The sequence below is a fragment of the Microcaecilia unicolor genome, chromosome 1 (assembly GCF_901765095.1).
Source record: "Microcaecilia unicolor chromosome 1, aMicUni1.1, whole genome shotgun sequence".
Taxonomy (NCBI): domain Eukaryota; kingdom Metazoa; phylum Chordata; class Amphibia; order Gymnophiona; family Siphonopidae; genus Microcaecilia; species Microcaecilia unicolor.
The window spans coordinates 718870399-718889657 of NC_044031.1; the positions used below are offsets into that span (position 1 = coordinate 718870399).

Here is a 19259-nt window from a genome sequence, read left to right on the forward strand (position 1 = left end):
TCTAACAGGCCGCCTATGTGAAAAGTACAGAAAGGTGACTATTTTATGATGGCAATACATGTGCCGATATGTCCTTTTCTTATGAAATTACAGATTCAGCTCCAGTGGTGCACAAAGGCACACTTACAGCTGCTTCGAAGCATGTGTATGTAAGGAGTAGCCTAATAGGGGAATGGGGTTTAATTCCCACTGCAGCTCCAGGTACAAAAAACAGGGCCCAATATTTAGCCAGTAGTGAACAAGCGGGGATTGCTCCCACCCTTCTCCAGACCTCAGACATCAAAAGGTAGGCTCGGGATAGGCCAAGAAGTAGGTGCTGGGCTTCCAGTTGAATGGAGGTTATTTTGTTCTCAGGGGACTGGCCGTGGAATGAGGGCAGGGCTTCAGAGGTACCTCACATAATTTCACTTTTTTAAAGGGGAAAGGAGTGAGGGGTACAGACTACCCATGAGTTCATAAAGGAGAGGCGGGGAGATTCTGTTTTGAACTGCCAATCCCTTTAAAACATAGCAGTCTAAGGAACACCAGTTCACATGTTTGCAGGCTGATGCACTCAGAGAAATGTTTACTCCAAAGGTATAGTTAACTTTCATTGAATAGTGCAGCTTGTAATATTTACAAAAAGCTGTATTATTCCATTTGCATAATAATGAGCTGTGTTGCATAAATTTGCATGCAATACAGCTCATTAGCTTTAATATCACATTGGGAGAGATTTAGGCTACAGACTACAGACTTCTACGGTCTGTGCCCTGAAAATGGTACATACAAATCAAGGTCATGTACACATATAAAGTAGCACATATGAGTTTATTTTGTTAGGCAGACTGGATGGACCGTGCAGGTCTTTTTCTGCCGTCACCTACTATTTTATTTATTAGGATTTATTTACCGCCTTTTTGAAGGAATTCACTCAAGGCGGTGTACAGTAAGAATAGATCAAACGAGCAATAGGCAATTAAAGCAGTAAAAATATTCAAGTAACAATACAAAATATGGCATGGTATACCACTTGCAATGACAACACAATACGTAATAGAACATTATAATTGGTAGTGAAGGGTAAGGCAAAGTTGTAACATATAGATGAGTAAGAAAGTAGGAAGAATTTGAAAGTAAGGTGACTGATTTGAAGAAAGTTGCACGTGAGGTCAGAGAGATGGTTAAATATTATCTCAGCTAGGGTAGGAGTGGATAAACATGTCCCGCTGCAGTATGTGCAGTCCGAGTCAATCCTTGTGTGTGTGAGTGAGACTAACAAGTTAGTTACTTCTTCCATTATAACATAGTTACTGTGTTATTATGGCCAATTACTCCCTAATTTTATAATCTTGTGCTCAAGTTGCACGCACAAGTTATAAAGCAGTGTTGGTTACATGCATACCTTAATTGTTACATTAGCTGCTAATTGAGATTAACAACCAATAAGTGGCTATAACTGATGTTAATTGACACTAATTTACAGATACATGTGTAATTGTCCTTAGTTGGCATTCTAAAAGTGTGAGAAATCTATAGCACACAACTGTAAGGGGGTGTGGATCTGGGAGGGGCATGTGTGGGACAGGAGTGTGCCTTGAACTTACATGGCATTGAGCCATTGGGCTAGTATAAATGTTCGCTCCTAAAGTGAAGCACGTAACTGCGGACTTGTGCTAGTATCCTATAACAGCAATTATGCGTATAATTGTCATATAGAATTTGCACTTAGCGTGCATCATCCCATGCCTCTGTTTAGGCAACCTGTAGAGAATTACCCCCTTAATGTACATTATAATTAATGCAGGTAATAAACCTTTAACGTACTTTAATGCCATAATGAAGCCTATTAAGTAGACCCCCTTATAAGACACTTACAAGTTGAAAAGAGTAGACTACTTACCTACACAGGATGTGCCCAATATATCTGGGGTGTAGCCAGGATTGCACATGCACCGATACGACCCCCTCTCATTGATGCACTCTCCATTTTGGCAAATACCATGCAAAACCTCGCATTCATTGATATCTGCCAATGAATGAATAAGAACATTTTGAAATAACCACATTTCCAAATCAGAACCATGGTAGAACATCTAAAGTAGGCGTTGTGGGATATAGTACTAGCAGTAAAGAATTTTATAACTGCTCTCCACCAAGCTGCTGAATATGGATAAAGATACTTAAAGGCATGTTCCCACCCAGGGTATGCATAAGTGACCCCAAGGTCCTGTTCCCACTTCCCAACATAATGTATATATATGGGAGATTTCCCCTCTCCTACCCCCCCCCCCCCTCACCTCCATAGCTTGCTCCAGAACAGTCTCCCCCAGGCCCAGCTCTCCCTTGGCTCTATGGAGAATATAGTCTCACAGCTGGTAATATTGAAAGGCATGGGAAGTTGGGAGACCATATTCCTTCCAGAGGTCATCAAAGGTGAGACATTCCCCCTCCTCCCAAACGTATCTCAATTCCCTCAGGCCTAGGCCCTCCCATTGACAATAACAGGGGTCCAACATGCCAGGAGTAAAGCGAGGTGCAAAGAGTATGGCCATATGTAGGAACCAAGCTCTATCTGGATAAAATTCTACTCAGATCTGACTCCACATCAAAAGAGGCCAATAAAGCAAAGGAGGGGCCTCTCAGGCTACCTCTGATAAAAGCTGGCGAAGAAGCCACGGGATCGCCCTTAGAGGGAATGAAGCTATCCAGGTTTGCTCAAGTTCCATCCACGCTTTTCTAGGACCCTGGAGCCAGTCCGACAGTATCCTAAGGTGTGCCGCCTAGTAGTTATGATAAAAAGAAGGAACCCCCATCCCTCCCTGTGCCCGTAACTGATATAACACATCAAGACGCACCCGGGGCGGCTTTCTTTTCCAAATGAAAGCAAAGACCTTACGTCGATAACCACATTTCCAAGCCGATTTTGTCCAGTCCTAATAAAAATGTCATGCATGGTTATTCATAGACTCAGAATGTTTTCTTCTTGGCAAGTTACCCACACTCCTTTCCATTCCCAGAAGCAGATTTGTTTACATTTTGCCGGCAAGAGCGTCAGTTTGCGAAGCAGAATCTGCCCCAAACCACTGTAGATTGTTTTTACTTTGCAAATTGTTCCCTTAATGCTTTGAGGCAAACTTGTTCTCAGACATCATGCTCCTGCCAGGAAAAACATAAATAAATCTGCTGCCATGAAAGCACGAGAGGATGGAGAAAAATAACAATGGCATTTAAATATCCTGAAGGCACAGTTCATGTCTTTCTTGAGAAAAAAGGGGTAATAACATGGAAAGAAAGATGCCTGAGTAAGCAAAATATAAATGGACTCTGATCATCTGTTAACAGTCATAACATCAAATTCTGGGGGGTTGGTGTACATTTTTAATGTGGCTGTTAACATAGCCGTGTATCTAAGGTTTTTTGTTTTTTAATCAGAAAAGTCCAAATTGAAAATCAGATTGGCTAACTGGGTGTGATTAGGTGAATAAAGCCCAGATCCCATAAAAACATTGTTGTTATTGATCTGGTTTTTATTTTGTATGTGGAAATTGTAAACTGCCTAGAAAGTTTGATAGCACAGTATAGAAACTGTGCAATAAATAAATAAATTAGACTTCCATAGGAAGAATGTGTCAGAATATCATACTGAACCTGCCACTTCAGTTTAAAATCTTTTTTTTTTTGCAAGCTACAGTACTGTCATTACTTGTTCTCTGAGGGCTGCACTGAGAAAGTCCTGGGTGAGAGACTGTTTGTATTTGTTTTAGCTTTTAAGCAATCGCTAATATTCTGGATGTACACCTCTTGGGTATGTGAGCTCTTCATTTTACCTCCTTTTGGTTTAACACTATGCCTGTTTCTGTATTATGGTGTTGTCACGTTATGATGATATGCCTCACACCAATGTCTCTTAGTTATTGATTTTAAGTTTTATCATTTTTAATGTCTGTGAATTAGCTTTATGATTTTTACTAACATTCCTTTATATGTTTATCTAGCCCCTGATGCAGCCCTTGAGAGGGCGAAACATGGCCGTTTCAGGCTTTTAGTTATGTATTTTTAATCCTGCTGTGGTAGTGAGCCCCGAAGAGGTACATAAACATATGGAAGTGCATGGCAATAAACATGCCTTAATATGCAAGATTTTCGCATTGTAAACTGTTGGCAAAGAGCAATACCTTCTCCAGTGGTTGTATATCCTTTCCCATGGGGACACAGTTTTTTGAAAAGCACTGTGCCAGGCAGTGGGCAGATCTCACAGTTTGATCCCCAACCTCGTCCACTATCACAGCAACATTCGGACTTGGTGACGGCTTTTTCGTTGCTGGATCCAATCTGACACATTGTATATAATACTTCAGCGAAGCAGAATCCTTGTCTATTGTCTGAAAGACAAAGAAGAATAGAAAATACATCAGAGTCCGACTGAGTTCAAGGAAATTTACAGCTACATATAAAGGAAAAACAAAACAGACTGAACTGAGGACAAATACATTTATTACAAGAAGCAAAATCCTTTCTTAAGTATGACAGAAGTAACAGAAATTGTTGGAAAACATAAATAAGTATTCATCACAGCAGAAAAAGTACGATAGACACTTGTAAAGCTGTATCAGAAAAAGGAGATATTTGTTATGTCTAAAATGTTTCCTCAACAAGGCCGTGGGGTTGATGGAGAATTCGAGCTAGCTCTCCAAATGGAAAAGCTGGGGATTTGGGAATTACAAGACACTCTCTTGAATTCACAGACTAATGATAAACATAGTAACATAGTAAATGACGGCAGATAAAGACCTGTACGGTCCATCCAGTCTGCCCAACAAGATAAACTCATTTTACATGGTATGTGATCATTTATATGTATACCTGGGTTTGATTTTGTCCTTGCCATTCTCAGGGCACAGATGAGACCTTAGAAGTCTGCCCAGCACTCTTCTTGTACTAAAAGTTCTGAAGCTAATGTCGAAGCCCCTTAAAATTTACACTCAAGCCCATCCATATCTATTCAGTCACAATCATGGCGTAGACCGTAGATGTCTGCCCAGCACCGGTTTTGCTTCCCAATTACCAGCGTCACCACCCAATCTCCGCTAAGATTCAGTAGATCCATTCCTTCTAAGCAGGATTCCTTTGTGTTTATCCCACGCATGTTTGAATTCCATTACTGTTTTCATCTCCACCACCTCCCGAGGGAGGGCATTCTGAGTATCTACCACCCTCTCCGTGAAAAAATATTTCCTTACATTACTCCTGAGTCTGCCCCCCCTTCAACCTCAATAAAGTTACACAAATGCTGTTTTAATAAGGTCTCATCACTACCTAATGGTTCTGGCAGATATAGTAACACTATACATAGTGCAGGGAAATCTCAGGAGTAGAGGAGTAGCCTAGTGGTTACCACATCAAGCTGGCAATTCACTTAACCCTCCATTGCTTCAGGTATAAAATTAGATATAAGCCCCAGGGGACAGGGCAATACCCTCAGTAACTGAATGTAATTTGCCTTGAACTACTAATGAAAAGGCAAGAGCTAAATCCAAAATAAATACATAATTAGCTAATTTGATTAAGATGGTATATATTTGAAGTGCAGACATGATCTGTAGGAACTCTATTATTCCCAAGGCAAGCCAGCAATTTTGCTTATCATGACATTTTATCCCAGTTAATCACTTTGGGGTCCTTTTACCGAACAGTGGTAAAAAGTGGCCTTAGTGAGTCCTTATGTGGGTCATTTCCGCACGCTAAGGCCATTTTTACCACTAGGATAAAATAGCCGATTTTTCTATTTTCAGTATTAATGGCCATGTGCTAATTTTCCCATTAGTGCATGGCCATTAGCACGCGAGCCCCTACTACTACTCATTACGTAGGCAGTAAGGGCTCTTGCGCTAAGCACACGCTAATCAGTTAGCGCATGGTAATGTAGCTGCGCTAACTGATTAGTGCAGAACACGCTTACTCTCCACCCCCAATGCTAAAAAATAAAGGAGTCGATATTGAAAGCGAAATAAGCGGGCAGGAGAGGCAGCCTGCCCACCCCAAATTATCCCCCCGATATTCAGTGCCGTGGCCGGCTGAATATTCAGGGGAAAGAAAATACATTTCATTTTTTAGCATGGGGATATTGTGCGCACACGTCCAAAATTTACTGCATTACGCCTCAGTGCACCCTGCAGTAAGTCATTTTTTGCTGCGGTAAGCACGCGTTAGTGTAAGAATGAACATTACAGCAGCATGTTCTTCATCAGTTACTGCTAAGGATGTGCACAAGCAAAATATTTTCAGTTAGGATTTTTATTTTATTTATTACATTTGTACCCCGCGCTTTCCCACTCATGGCAGGCTCAATGCGGCTTACATGGGGCAATGGAGGGTTAAGTGACTTGCCCAGAGTCACAAGGAGCTGCCTGTGCCTGAAATGGGAATTGAACTCAGTTCCTCAGGACCAAAGTCCACCACCCTAACCACTAGGCCACTCCTCCACTGTTGCTACTATTGGAGATTCTACATGGAATGTTGCTATTCCACTAGCAACATTCCATGTAGAAGTCGGCCCTTGCAGATCACCAATGTGGCCGCGCAGGCTTCTGCTTCTGTGAGTCTGATGTCCTGCACGTACGTGCAGGACATCAGACTCACAGAAACAGAAGCCTGCACAACCTTCTACATGGAATGTTGCTAGTGGAATAGCGGAGAAGATCCACCAACAGGTGGAAAACTCGAGCACCCCACGGAAAAGTACAAAAACGTATAAAAAAGTGGGAGTACGACCAAGGAAACCAGAAACTGGAAGATGTTCTTAAAAAAGACTTTATTAAAGGTTGGAAGACTCTCTTAAAAAAGACTTTATTAAAGGTTGGAAGACTCAACCTTTAATAAAGTCTTTTTTAAGAACATCTTCCAGTTTCTGGTTTCCTTGGTTGTACTCCCACTTTTTTATACGCTAGTGGAATAGCAACATTCCATGTAGAATCTCCAATAGTATCTATTTTATTTTTGTTACATTTGTACCCCGCGCATTCCCACTCATGGCAGGCTCAATGCGGATTACATGGGGCAATGGAGGGTTAAGTGACTTGCCCAGAGTCACAAGGAGCTGCCTGTGCCTGAAGTGGGAATCGAACTCAGTTCCCCAGGACCAAAGTCCACCACCCTAACCACTAGGTCACTCCTCCACTCCTAATTTTGAGGGCTGGTTTGTTGTTTTTTTTTTGTTTGTTTCAGACATTCATTTTAATAAAAAAATTGAAATGCACATAGAACTTTTAAATGCATACACATTGATGATATATGTATTAATTAATGTGCTTTAAATCTATTTTGTGTGTGCTAAATTTTTAAAGTGTACTAACGAACGCATATCCCTCTCTACTGCCCCCCCCCCCCCCAAGTTTTATTCTTCCTGTCACATACTACCCCACTCCTTCCCTGCCATTTTCACTTTCTTTTTTACCTGCTTCAAGCCCCAGGAAGAGGTACTACTTACCAAGGCATTCATTCTGGGAAGCATTAGCAGTAAATCCCTCGTTGCATTCACATGTATAACTTCCTTTTGTGTTGAGACAACGTCCATTTTCACATATACCAGGTTTCTTCTGACATTCATTTATATCTGGTTCATACAAATAGAAGAGGAAACACGTGAAGGTTGATGCAATGCAATATTTTGCATTCTTGCTGAAAGAAGGTCATGCCAGCACTATGCTGGTCAGAAGATGATGTAGGAGGGATGAGAGGAGCTTGTCCCCCCCCCCCCCAAAAAAAAAAAAACATAAGTACATAAGCATTGCCATACTGGGACAGACTGAAGGTTCATCAAGCCTAATATACTGTTTCCAGCAGTGGCTAATCCAGGTCAAAAGTACCTGGCAAGATCCCCAATGAGTAAAACAGATTTTATGCTGTTTATCCCAGGAATAAGCAATGGATTTCTCCAAGTCCATCTTACAGACTTTTCTTTTAGGAACTTGTTTATTTGAATTGACTCTGGCATTTCAGGCAGCTAGACATTGGAAAGAGTTGATGGATAATTTTAACTCTTCCCCATCATACTGTGTTTTTAGAAAAAAAAGGTTAAAACCTTATTATTTCAAAAATATGTTCTGCACTCTGTTTCTCGACTATGATGTGATATTGTCTAATTATTATTCCCAGAGGATTGTTTCTGGTCTCTTGTGATTGTGTTACCCACTTTGAACTACTACTACTACTATTTAGCATTTCTATAGCACTACAAGGCATACGCAGCGCTGCACAAACATAGACGAAAGACAGTCCCTGCTCAAAGAGCTTACAATCCAATAGACAAAAAATAAATAAATAAATAAAGTAAGCAAATCAAATCAATTAATGTGAACGGGAAGGAAGAGAGGAGGGTAGGTGGAGGCGAGTGGTTACAAGTGGTTACGAGTCAAAAGCAATGTTAAAGAGGTGGGCTTTCAGTCTAGATTTAAAGGTGGCCAAGGATGGGGCAAGACGTAGGGGCTCAGGAAGTTTATTCCAGGCGTAGGGTGCAGCGAGACAGAAGGCGCGAAGTCTGGAGTTGGCAGTAGTGGAGAAGGGAACAGATAAGAAGGATTTATCCATGGAGCAGAGTGCACGGGAAGGGGTGTAGGGAAGAACGAGTGTGGAGAGATACTGGGGAGCAGCAGAGTGAGTACATTTATAGGTTAGTAGAAGAAGTTTGAACTGATGAGGTAATAGTGGATTATAAGACCAGTTTATCATTATCAAACCTTTTTAAAACCCTGCTAAGCTAACTACTTTTACCATATTCTCTGGCATCGAATTCCAGTCCAAATAGTTTCCCCAGCTTATTTTATATTTATTACTTAGTAGCATAATTATATGTCCCCTAGTCCTTGCATTTTTCAAAAGAGTAAACAAATGATTCACATTTACCCGTTCCACTCCACTCAGTATTTTATAGGGAGAATCATGTGTCATCCATCTTAGTAGTAAGACGAATCAGTGGATGCGCTTGCGCTATATTATGTTTTATGTTATATATTTTTGCCTGCTCTTTTTCTCTTTTTTTATCACACCTCTTCTCAAATTGACTGGCATTAGTCATATACAGGCAGTCTTGCAGGCGGATACTCCAACATAGTACACCTGTTCATACCCATTTCAACCAATCAGGATGACTTTTATTCTCTGCAATAATTGTGCTGCTTTGGTTTCAAGGCCAATCATCTGGAAACTTAAAGCTTGTCCTATCTGCCTTCAGCTATCTACTTTAAAACAAGAGCTATATAAAGTAATGCAAGAATTAGATGCAATTAAAGCAACTTATAGGACTGTGCAGAATCATAACTTCTCACCACTGCCTCAGAGAATAAAACCACAAAGGAACAGATGGCTCACAGTAGGCTCAGGCAGAATTCGTCATGTGACACAGAAGCATCCACCCGCACAAGTGTTGCCACTACAAAATTCTTTTGCTCCACTACAGCACTGTGATGTTTCTGAAACTAAAATTGAAGCAGAAAAAAAAAAAAAAAAGAAAAAGCAAAGAAGAGGGAACAAAAAGAGGAGAAGGTACCCAAAGACAAAAGACACTCACAAATCACTAAACCCAAAACACATACTAGGAAATGTAGTTGGAAAGCAATGACCACAAATGCTCACAGTCTAAGCAATAAAATTCATGACCTTCAAGCCCTGATGTTGGAGACTGACTTGGACATAGTTGCAGTCACAGAGACATGGCTCCATGGTTCCCATGAATGGGATGTAAACATACCAGGCTATAATCTTTTTAGGAAGGATAGAGAGGGACGTAAAGGTGGAGGAGTAGCTCTGTATGTGAGAGATGATATCGCAGCAACTGAAATGACAGGGAAGTGGGGAAAGGAAGAAGCAATATGGATCACCTTAAAAAGAGAGGATAGAACCTTGGTCCACGTGGGTGTTGTCTATAGACCCCCGACACAATTGGAAGAACTAGATAAAGATCTGATCACTGATATTCAAAAGTTGGGGAAGAAAAGAGAGGTGCTGCTGTTGGGAGATTTTAATCTGCCGGATGTAGATTGGAAGGTTCCGTCTGCAAAATCGGAAAGAAGTAGAGAGATTGTGGATGCTTTCCAAAGTGCTCTGCTCAGACAAATGGTGAACGAACCCACGAGGGAGGGAGCCACGTTGGATCTGGTGCTCACGAATGGGGATAGTGTGTCAAATGTCCGAGTGGCTGCACACCTGGGAAACAGTGACCATCAAACGGTTTGTTTTGATGTAACAGCTCATGTGGATGGCAGCCACTCCAAACTCAAAGTCCTGGATTTCAAGCGAGCTGACTTTAACAAAATGGAAGAATACCTGAGGAAGGAGCTGATGGGCTGGGAGGACATACGAGAAGTGGAAGGACAGTGGTCCAGGCTAAAAGAAGTAATAAACAGGGCCACAGACCTTTATGTAAGGAGGGTAAATAAAAGCAAGAGAAAAAGGAAACCGATATGGTTTTCAAAGCAAGTGGCTGAGAAAATAAAAGCTAAAGAGTTAGCGTTCCAGAAATACAAAAAATCTCAAGTAGAGGAACACGGGGAGGAATACCGGATGAAACTGAAAGAAGCCAAGAGAGAGGTACGTCTGGCGAAGGCGCAAGCGGAAGAACAAATGGCTAGAAATGTACGGAGGGGAGACAAAAACTTCTTCAGGTATATTAGTGAAAGGAGAAAGACTAAAAAGGGGATTGTGAGACTAAAAGATACAGCAAAACGCTATGTAGAAAATGATGAAGAAAAAGCCAATTTGCTAAATAGATACTTTTGTTCTGTTTTTACTGAAGAAAATCCTGGGGAAGGACCGAGAGGGACTGGCAAAAGTACACCTGAAAACGAAGTGGATAGAGCGCCGTTCACGGAAGAGAGTGTATATGAACAACTTGGAAAGCTAAAGGTGGACAAAGCCATGGGGCCGGACGGGATCCACCCCAGAATACTGAGGGAGCTCAGAGAGGTTCTGGCGGGTCCTCTTAAAGATTTGTTTAATAAATCCTTGGAGACGGGAGAGGTTCCGAGGGATTGGAGAATGGCGGAGGTGGTCCCTCTTCACAAAAGTGGGGATAGGGAAGAAGCTGGAAACTACAGGCCGGTAAGCCTCACTTCGGTTATTGGAAAAGTAATGGAAGCCATGCTGAAGGAAAGGATAGTGAATTTCCTGGAAGCCAATAAGTTGCAAGATCCGAGACAACATGGTTTCACCAAAGGGAAGTCGTGCCAAATGAATCTCATTGAATTCTTTGACTGGGTGACGGGAGAATTAAATCAAGGACGTGCTATGGACGTCATCTACTTAGATTTCAGCAAGGCTTTTGACACGGTTCCTCACAGGAGGCTCTTGAATAAACTAGAAGGGCTGAAGATAGGACCCGAAGTGGTGAACTGGATTAGGAACTGGTTGACGGGCAGACGCCAGAGGGTGGTAGTGAATGGAGTTCGCTCGGAGGAGGGAAAGGTGAGTAGTGGAGTGCCTCAGGGATCGGTGCTGGAGCCCATTCTGTTCAATATATTTGTGAGTGACATTGCCGAAGGGTTACAAGGTAAAGTTTGCCTTTTTGCGGATGACACCAAGATTTCCAACAGAGTGGACACCCCGGAGGGAGTGGAAAACATGAAAAAAGATCTGAAGAAGCTGGAAAAATGGTCTAACGTTTGGCAATTAAAATTCAATGCGAAGAAATGCAAAGTGATGCACTTAGGGAGTAGAAATCCAAGGGAGGCGTATGTGTTAGGTGGGGAGAGCCTGATAGTCACGGACGGGGAGAGGGATCTTGGGGTGATAGTATCTGAGGACCTAAAGGCTATGAAACAGTGCGACAAGGCGGTGGCCGTAGCGAGAAGGTTGCTAGGCTGTATAGAGAGAGGTGTGACCAGCAGAAAAAAGGAGGTTTTAATGCCCCTGTATAAGACGTTGGTGAGGCCCCACCTGGAGTATTGTGTTCAGTTTTGGAGGCCGTACCTTGCGAAGGATGTTAAAAAAATGGAAGCGGTACAAAGAAAAGCTACGAGGATTGTATGGGAGTTGCGTTCCAAGACGTATGAAGAGAGACTTGCTGACCTGAACATGTATACTCTGGAGGAAAGGAGGAACAGGGGTGATATGATACAGACGTTCAAATATTTGAAAGGTATTAATCCGCAAACGAATCTTTTCCGGAGAGGGGAAGGCGGTAGAACGAGAGGACATGAAATGAGATTGAAGGGGGGCAGACTCAGGAAAGATGTCAGGAAGTATTTCTTCACGGAGAGGGTGGTGAACGCTTGGAATGCCCTCCCGCGGGAGGTGGTGGAGATGAAAACGGTAATGGAATTCAAGCATGCGTGGGACAGGCATAAAGGAATCCTGTGCAGAAGGAATGGATCCACAGAAGCTTAGCTGAAATTGGGTGGCGGGGGGAAGAGGGGTTGGTGGTTGAGAGGCTAGGATGGGGGAGGGCAGACTTATACGGGGTCTGTGCCGGAGCCGGTGATGGGAGGCGGGACTGGTGGTTGGGAGGCGGGAAATACTGCTGCACAGACTTATATGGTCTGTGCCCTGAAAAAGACAGGTACAAATCAAGGTAAGGTATACACATGAGTTTATCGTGGGCAGACTAGATGGACCGTGCAGGTCTTTTTCTGCCGTCATCTACTATGTTACTATGTTACTATGTTACTATCCTCACTTTAACATTTCCTTATCTCTTGTTTGTCCTGTTTGTCTGTCCTAATTAGATTGTAAGCTCTGTCAAGCAGGGACTGTCTCTTCATGTTCAAGTGTACAGCGCTGCGTACGTCTAGTAGCGCTATAGAAATGATAAGTAGTAGTAGTAGTAGTTTATACACAATAAAAGAGTAGAAAGGAAGGGGCATTGGTACCCAGACTGAAGATATATTTTTAAAAATCTGACCAATGGACAGAAGGAGGGAGACGAGGGTGGAACATAAAAAGGGACAAACTATTTTTTTAAACTTAAGTACCCAGTGGGATGCAAGGAGGGGGGGAAGGGGTTTCCCAATGGAGACTGAAGGACCTTATATCTGACCTTACAAGTCATTAAAGAAATAGCGCTCCTCAAATGGCAGACAGTTATGTTATCTTAATGTAAGATAAACTATTATGATGGTTAAGTACCATAGTTTAGTGAATCTTAAAGTAATTTTCCTGCAGTAAGGTAATACAGAATAGTAACACATCATTTTACCCTGCTTTAGGAAACAGATTCCTAAATGTAGGCAATCAAATTTTGACCAGATTTAGATGGATATTTAGCTGGCACATACATGGCCAGTTAGGTTCAACCGAATATCCCTCTAAAGATAGCTGCCTAACACTAAGCAGTTATTTTATCCACTCAATGGGCCTTTTAATATCTACCTACTAGGCTTTTTCCCATCTGATTCTCTGGGAAATGACTTTCATGGATTAGGGGAGATATGATAGAGGTCTATAAATTAATGAGTGGAGTTGAACGGGTAGATGTGAAGCGTCTGTTCACGCTTTCCAAAAATACTAGGACTAGGGGGCATGCGATGAAGCTGCAATGTAGTAAATTTAAAACGAATCAGAGAAAATATTTCTTCACTCAACGTGTAATTAAACTCTGAAATTCGTTGTCAGAGAATGTGGTAAAGGCGGTTAGCTTAGCACAGTGGCATTCCTAGGGTGGCTGACACCCGGGGCGGATCGCCGATGCGCCCCCCCCCCCCGGGTGCAGCGCCTCCCCCCCCGGCAAAATGACACCTCCCCCCGGCGAAAGGACACCCCCCCAGGTGCATTCTTACCTGCTGGGGGGGGGGGGGTGCCGCAAGCCTGTCGGCTTCGCTTGTTCCATGCTCCCTCTGCCCCGGAACAGGAAGTAACCTGTTCCGGGGCAGAGGGAGCACGGAACGAGCGGAGCCGACAGGTGCGTGGCAACCCCCAGTGGCGTGCACCCGGGGCGGACCGCACCCCCCCCCCCTAGGAACGCCACTGGCTTAGCGGAGTTTAAAAAAGGTTTGAACGGCTTCCTAAAGGAAAAGTCCATAGACCGTTATTAAATGGACTTGGGGAAAATCCACTATTTCTGGGATAAGCAGTATAAAATGTTTTGTACATTTTTGGGATCTTGCTGGGTATTTGTGACCTGGATTGGCCACTGTTGGAAACAGGATGCTGGGCTTGATGGACCTTTGGTTTTTCCCAGTATGGCAATACTTATGTGCTTATGTACTGTGATAGATTGTTTCTTAAAAAATGAAAGCCAAATTTTCTAAAGTGACCGTGAAATAGTTCTAGCCAAAGTCCTCAAATTCTGTATCATCTTCTCTTTTTCATTATACCTGGTAAGAGCTCATGGGTTTTGCATTGTGATATGTTAATTCAATTAAACTTAAAAAAAAACATAGCACATTATATTGGACTGTGCCATTATTGTGTAGGACAGGAAAATATTTAAAAATCACTCTATTAAAATGGTTTGTATTCTTTCTGTCAGAATGTCTTTAGGTCTAGGATACATACAATGCACATGTCTTTGGGGTCCTTTATATAAGTTGCGGTATAAAGCGCTTTACCATGCCCTTAGGTGGGTTTTGCCCATGCGCTAAAGCCATTTTTACTGCAGCAATAAAATTGCCAGTTTTCCATTTTTCCTACTGATGACCATGCACTGTCACCATTGGTGCATGGCCATTAAAATAAATTACAGCGTTAGCACTTGCCGACACCTACTTTGTAGGTGATAAGGGTTCTCATGGTAATCCTGCACTAATCAGTTAGCAGGTAGTACTGTAGTTGTAGTTAGCACAGAAACGCTTCCTCTGTGATAAAATTTAAAAAATATATTTTTAGCTCTGAGTTTGCACGTGCAGATCAGGAAATTACCACAGGATGCCTGAGTGTAAAAGGACCATTTTGTAAGCAAAAAAGACAAGTGGCATAATCTTAAACATTTCATGGAATGATAAACACAATCCAGTTTTATAAACCACTGCCGCAGAGAGCTTTGACCAGACTCCAATGATCAGAGACCACATTTTAATCAGAACCACGTGCTCTGGGCATTTAATCCTCACTTACCTGTGCATCCTTCACCATCTGGTCTGCGCTGATATCCTGGTTCACATATACATATATAAGTCCCAATAACATTTTTACAGATCATCTGCTTGTCAGCACAGTCATGTATTCCCTCATCACACTCATCCTGATCTGGAATGACATTTAAAATAGTTAATTAGCAAAAAAGACTGGTACTGCTAAATAAATTAAGTACTGATTTTTATAGTGCTACTGATGGTGATCAGTATTCAGGTACAAACTGGCCCTGCCACAAAAAGCTTACAAAGTAACACCTGAGGCAATGGGAGACAATTTGTCTAAGGTAGGGGTGTGTAGCTCAAAAATGTTTGTGTATTTGTCATTTCCTGGGTCGTTTATAGGAATGCTTGTTTTGTTCAGGCTTTTTTTTTATTTGCAGGAGCGATGTTGTTAAGACGGTACAATTTTTTGGAAAGAATGTACACTATTTCATAAAGAATGCACACTACCCCCTGGATTCTGTACATGGTTGTCAGACTTGTACCAAGTAGAGCGCTGCTGAGCCAAGTACTCGGACCAGGCGGCCTGCAGGATTTACGGGACGGAGCTGGAAGCAGGGTGATAAATGTATCGGCTAGGCAGGCAGCAGGTCAAGAGAGTAATCCAGGTACAAGCGACAGTCAGTAGGCAGGCGGCGGGCAAGAGAGTAATCCAAGTACAGGCAAGTCAGTAGGCAGGCGGCATGCAAGAGAGTAATCCAGGTACAGGCGAAAGTCAGTAGGCAGGCAGCAGGCAAGAGAGTAATCCAGATGCAGGCGAAAGTCAGTAGGCAGGCGGCAGGCAAGAGAGTAATCCAGGTACAGGCAAAGTCAGCAACGAGGGACCAGAAGATAAGAAGCAGATTACAGAGTTAGAAACACCTACCAAAGTAGAAGCCGAAGCATAGAGTCCAGGGAGAGCTCAGCTGATAAAGTGCTGGCATCTGACATCAGCAGGAAGAAGGGGCACAGCCATAGGACAAGAGCAGGGGAAGGAGGAACTGGAAGACCAATAGGAGAGAAGCAAGGGAAGCCAGGCAGAGGAAGAGCAGACCCAGGTGGGTAGAAGCAAAGCAATCAAGGAGCCTGGAAGCCAGGCAGAGAGAGACAGAGAGCAGAAACAGGTGCATGGAAGCAAAGCAATTAAGGAGCCTGCAACCACCGCTCTCTGAACAAACCTAGAGAGGACTGCACACACATGGCTCAGGCAGTGCCAGTCAAGTGTGCATGACGACGGGACCCCACGCAGCCCGAGGATGCCGCTTGCATTGAGGTAGGGGACATGACAATGGTGCCCAGATTTGGGCATGCTTCCAAGTGCACCCACAACTTCATTGGCTAACGAGCTATCCATCAATAAGTGAATGCTAACAACCAATTACTGAAGTTAATTGGCACCGATTGGGCTTTGCGTGTGCATCTGGCTGAGCGCTGTTCTATAATGCTGGGTGCCTAAATCCCATAGGGGCCCTTTCACTAAACTGCATAAGCGTCTACATGCGCCCAACACATGCCAAAATGGAGTTACTGCCCAGCTACCGCGTGGCTCTTGTGGTCATTTAATTCTTGGCGCATGTCTGATACGCGCATCTGAAAAATATTTTTTATATTCGGACACACGCCAAGTGGCATTTGACTCACGTAGGTCATTACCGCCGGGTTACCGTATGAGACTTTACTGCTAGGTCAATGGTTGGCAGTAAGGTCTCAGACCCAAAATGGATGTGTGCCAATTTTGATTTTGCCACACATCCATTTTTGGCAAAAATAAACAAAAAGGCAATTTTTACAGGCGTGCTGAAAAATGAACCTGTGCCTACGCTACAGCAGGCCGTTTTTCAGCGCAACTTAGTAAACTTTTATGGCCGTATTTGGCCACGTGTAAGGCATCCTTAGGCCAGTTTGAGTTTGTCTGGCCAACGCTGAATATTGGCCAAGAATAAACCGGATATTAAATGCTAGTCACTGGAAATGGCGCAACATTGAATATATAGTTTTAGCGCTGACCACAGGAGTTAGGCTGGCTAACTCCCACAGTCTGAACATTGTCCTCTGTATGTAAGAACTTTCTCATTTACTTCCTGTTCCGGGGTAGAGGGAGGAGGGAACCAGTGGAACCGACAGCCGTGCGGCTGCTCCCAGCAGGTTTGAATGCACCCGGGGGGAGGGTGTTGATGCGCTGGGGGTGGGGTGGGGGGTGTCGTGCTGCACCGGGGGGGGGGGGGGGATGGACACCGCTGCACCCGGTGGGTGGGGGGAGGTGCACAGCGGCGATCCACCCCGGGTGGCAGCTGACCAAGGATCACCGCTGGATATGATTGAGGTCTACAAAATCCTGAGTGATATAGAACGAGTTGAAGTGAATCGATTTTTTTACTCAATATTTCACTGAACGAATAGTTAAGCTTTGGAACTCTTTGCCGGAGGATGTAAAAACAGCGGTTAGCATATCTGGGTTTAATAAATGTTTGGACAAGTTCCTGGAGGAAAAGTCCATACTCTGCAATTGAGAAAGACATGGGGGAATGACTGCTTGCCCTGGGGATTGGTAGCATAGAACGGTTGCTACTATTTGTGTTTCTGTCAGGTACTTGTGACCTGGCTTGGCCACTATTGGAACAGGATACTGGGCTAGATGGACCACTGGTCTGACCCAGTATGGCTATTTTTATGTTCTTTTTATTAGTAAAAGGACTCCATAGTGTGCATCCCAAAAGGGGGCGTGGACATGGGCAGGTCAGGGGCATTGTGAAAAGTTCTATGCAGAATTATGTAATAATGAGTCTCTGCAACTTGGGCACTGGGATTTACAGCAGGTTTCAGCAGGCGAAAGTCTGGTGCCCAGAGTTGGGGTGGGAATCAGTGCAAAGTGCTATTCTATAAAGGGTGCGCAACCTGTATAGACTAGCGCTTTGCGTCAATCTTTTCCAGCTCTTTGCAAATAGTGTGCACTTGTCCAAAAGATGTGCACTCTTTCAGAAGAGTATCCCCACTGCTATTAAGCGCTATTTAACAAACCAGGAATGGCCGGTTAAATAGTGCTTAAATGAATATCTGTGAATATTCAGCGGGAGATAGCTGGTTATCTCCTGCTGAATATTTCTGGTCAGCGCTTAGTGGCTATGGTTATATCACTCAAAATAACTGGCTATCCGCTGCTATTCAGCACATCGCTGGCTAAGTTTGGCGGCCAAAATAGCAGGCCTATCTCTGGCTGGTTTAAATTTAACCAGCCAGCACTGAATATTGGTTTGGCCGGTTAAGTTTAAACCGGCCAAAAATAAACCAGATATTCAATGCTGGTCACCAGAAACAACCTGGCAATGAATATCCGGTCTCACCGCCAACCGCAGGAATCATCCGAGCTGCCTCCCGCGGTCTAAATATCAGTTCCTATGTACTCTTCACAACGTATGAAAAAATATGAAATTTTGTGTTTTTTGCCCCTGTTATTTTGGGGATGTCGTCACATTTCCCATGTTGTTTTAAATGAAAGCATATCCCTAGTGTCAAGACAGAAGCAAGATATGAACCCTGGCTTCCATGATTTGCAGCCCAATGCTCTAACCCAGTGATTCCCAAACCTGGTCCTGGAGGCACCCCAGTCAATCAGGTTTTCAGGATATCCAACATGAATATTCATGAGAGAGATTTGCATGTAGTGCCTCCTTGATATGCAAGGCTACTTCCTTTCTCAGGATGCACTTTTTTGCTGGAAGATAAATCCATTTGTGAGGAAATCTGTGAGCATCCTATTCTCCAATGTGCATACTAAAATGGCAGTGACTGATTCTAATCAAACTCATTTTTCTTTAAGTAAATGGTAGCTTCTGAGTGCAAGTACATTGACAATCTTACCTCTGCACATTCTCTGGTCTTCTCTAAGGACATATCCATTAGGACACTTGCATGCATAGGATCCGTAAGTGTTTACACATCGGAATGCACAAAGTAGAGGGTTCTGAACGCATTCGTTTACATCTGTATTTTTTAAAATGGTGATAAATATGTTACATATAAACAACTGGACAACTAAAAATTAGTTTTCTATAATTAACCAGCAGGCAAATTACTATAATCTCTTACTCAGGGACCACATCAGAATTACTTTATTTAACATCTTCTGGTACAAGTCAATCTGACAACTGAATGACAGGCAAAGAAACAGCTCCAGAAACCTTCTACAATGCTTATGTATAGGTTAGGGTAGACTACATATATATTACAATAATTGTG

The 19259-nt window shown here is 43.0% G+C and overlaps 1 protein-coding gene across 1 annotated transcript in view; it reads right to left on the reverse strand.

Moving 5' to 3' along the window:
• Positions 1-19259, reverse strand: part of FBN1 (fibrillin 1) — a 415078-nt gene that overhangs the window by 24048 nt on the left and 371771 nt on the right. The window contains exons 55-59 of the mRNA XM_030189555.1: positions 18882-19004; positions 15025-15156; positions 7469-7594; positions 4158-4364; positions 1883-2008 (exon numbers count right to left, since the gene is read on the reverse strand). Of these exons, the coding sequence (XP_030045415.1) occupies positions 1883-2008; positions 4158-4364; positions 7469-7594; positions 15025-15156; positions 18882-19004 (714 nt within the window). The remainder of the gene's footprint in view (positions 1-1882; positions 2009-4157; positions 4365-7468; positions 7595-15024; positions 15157-18881; positions 19005-19259) is intronic.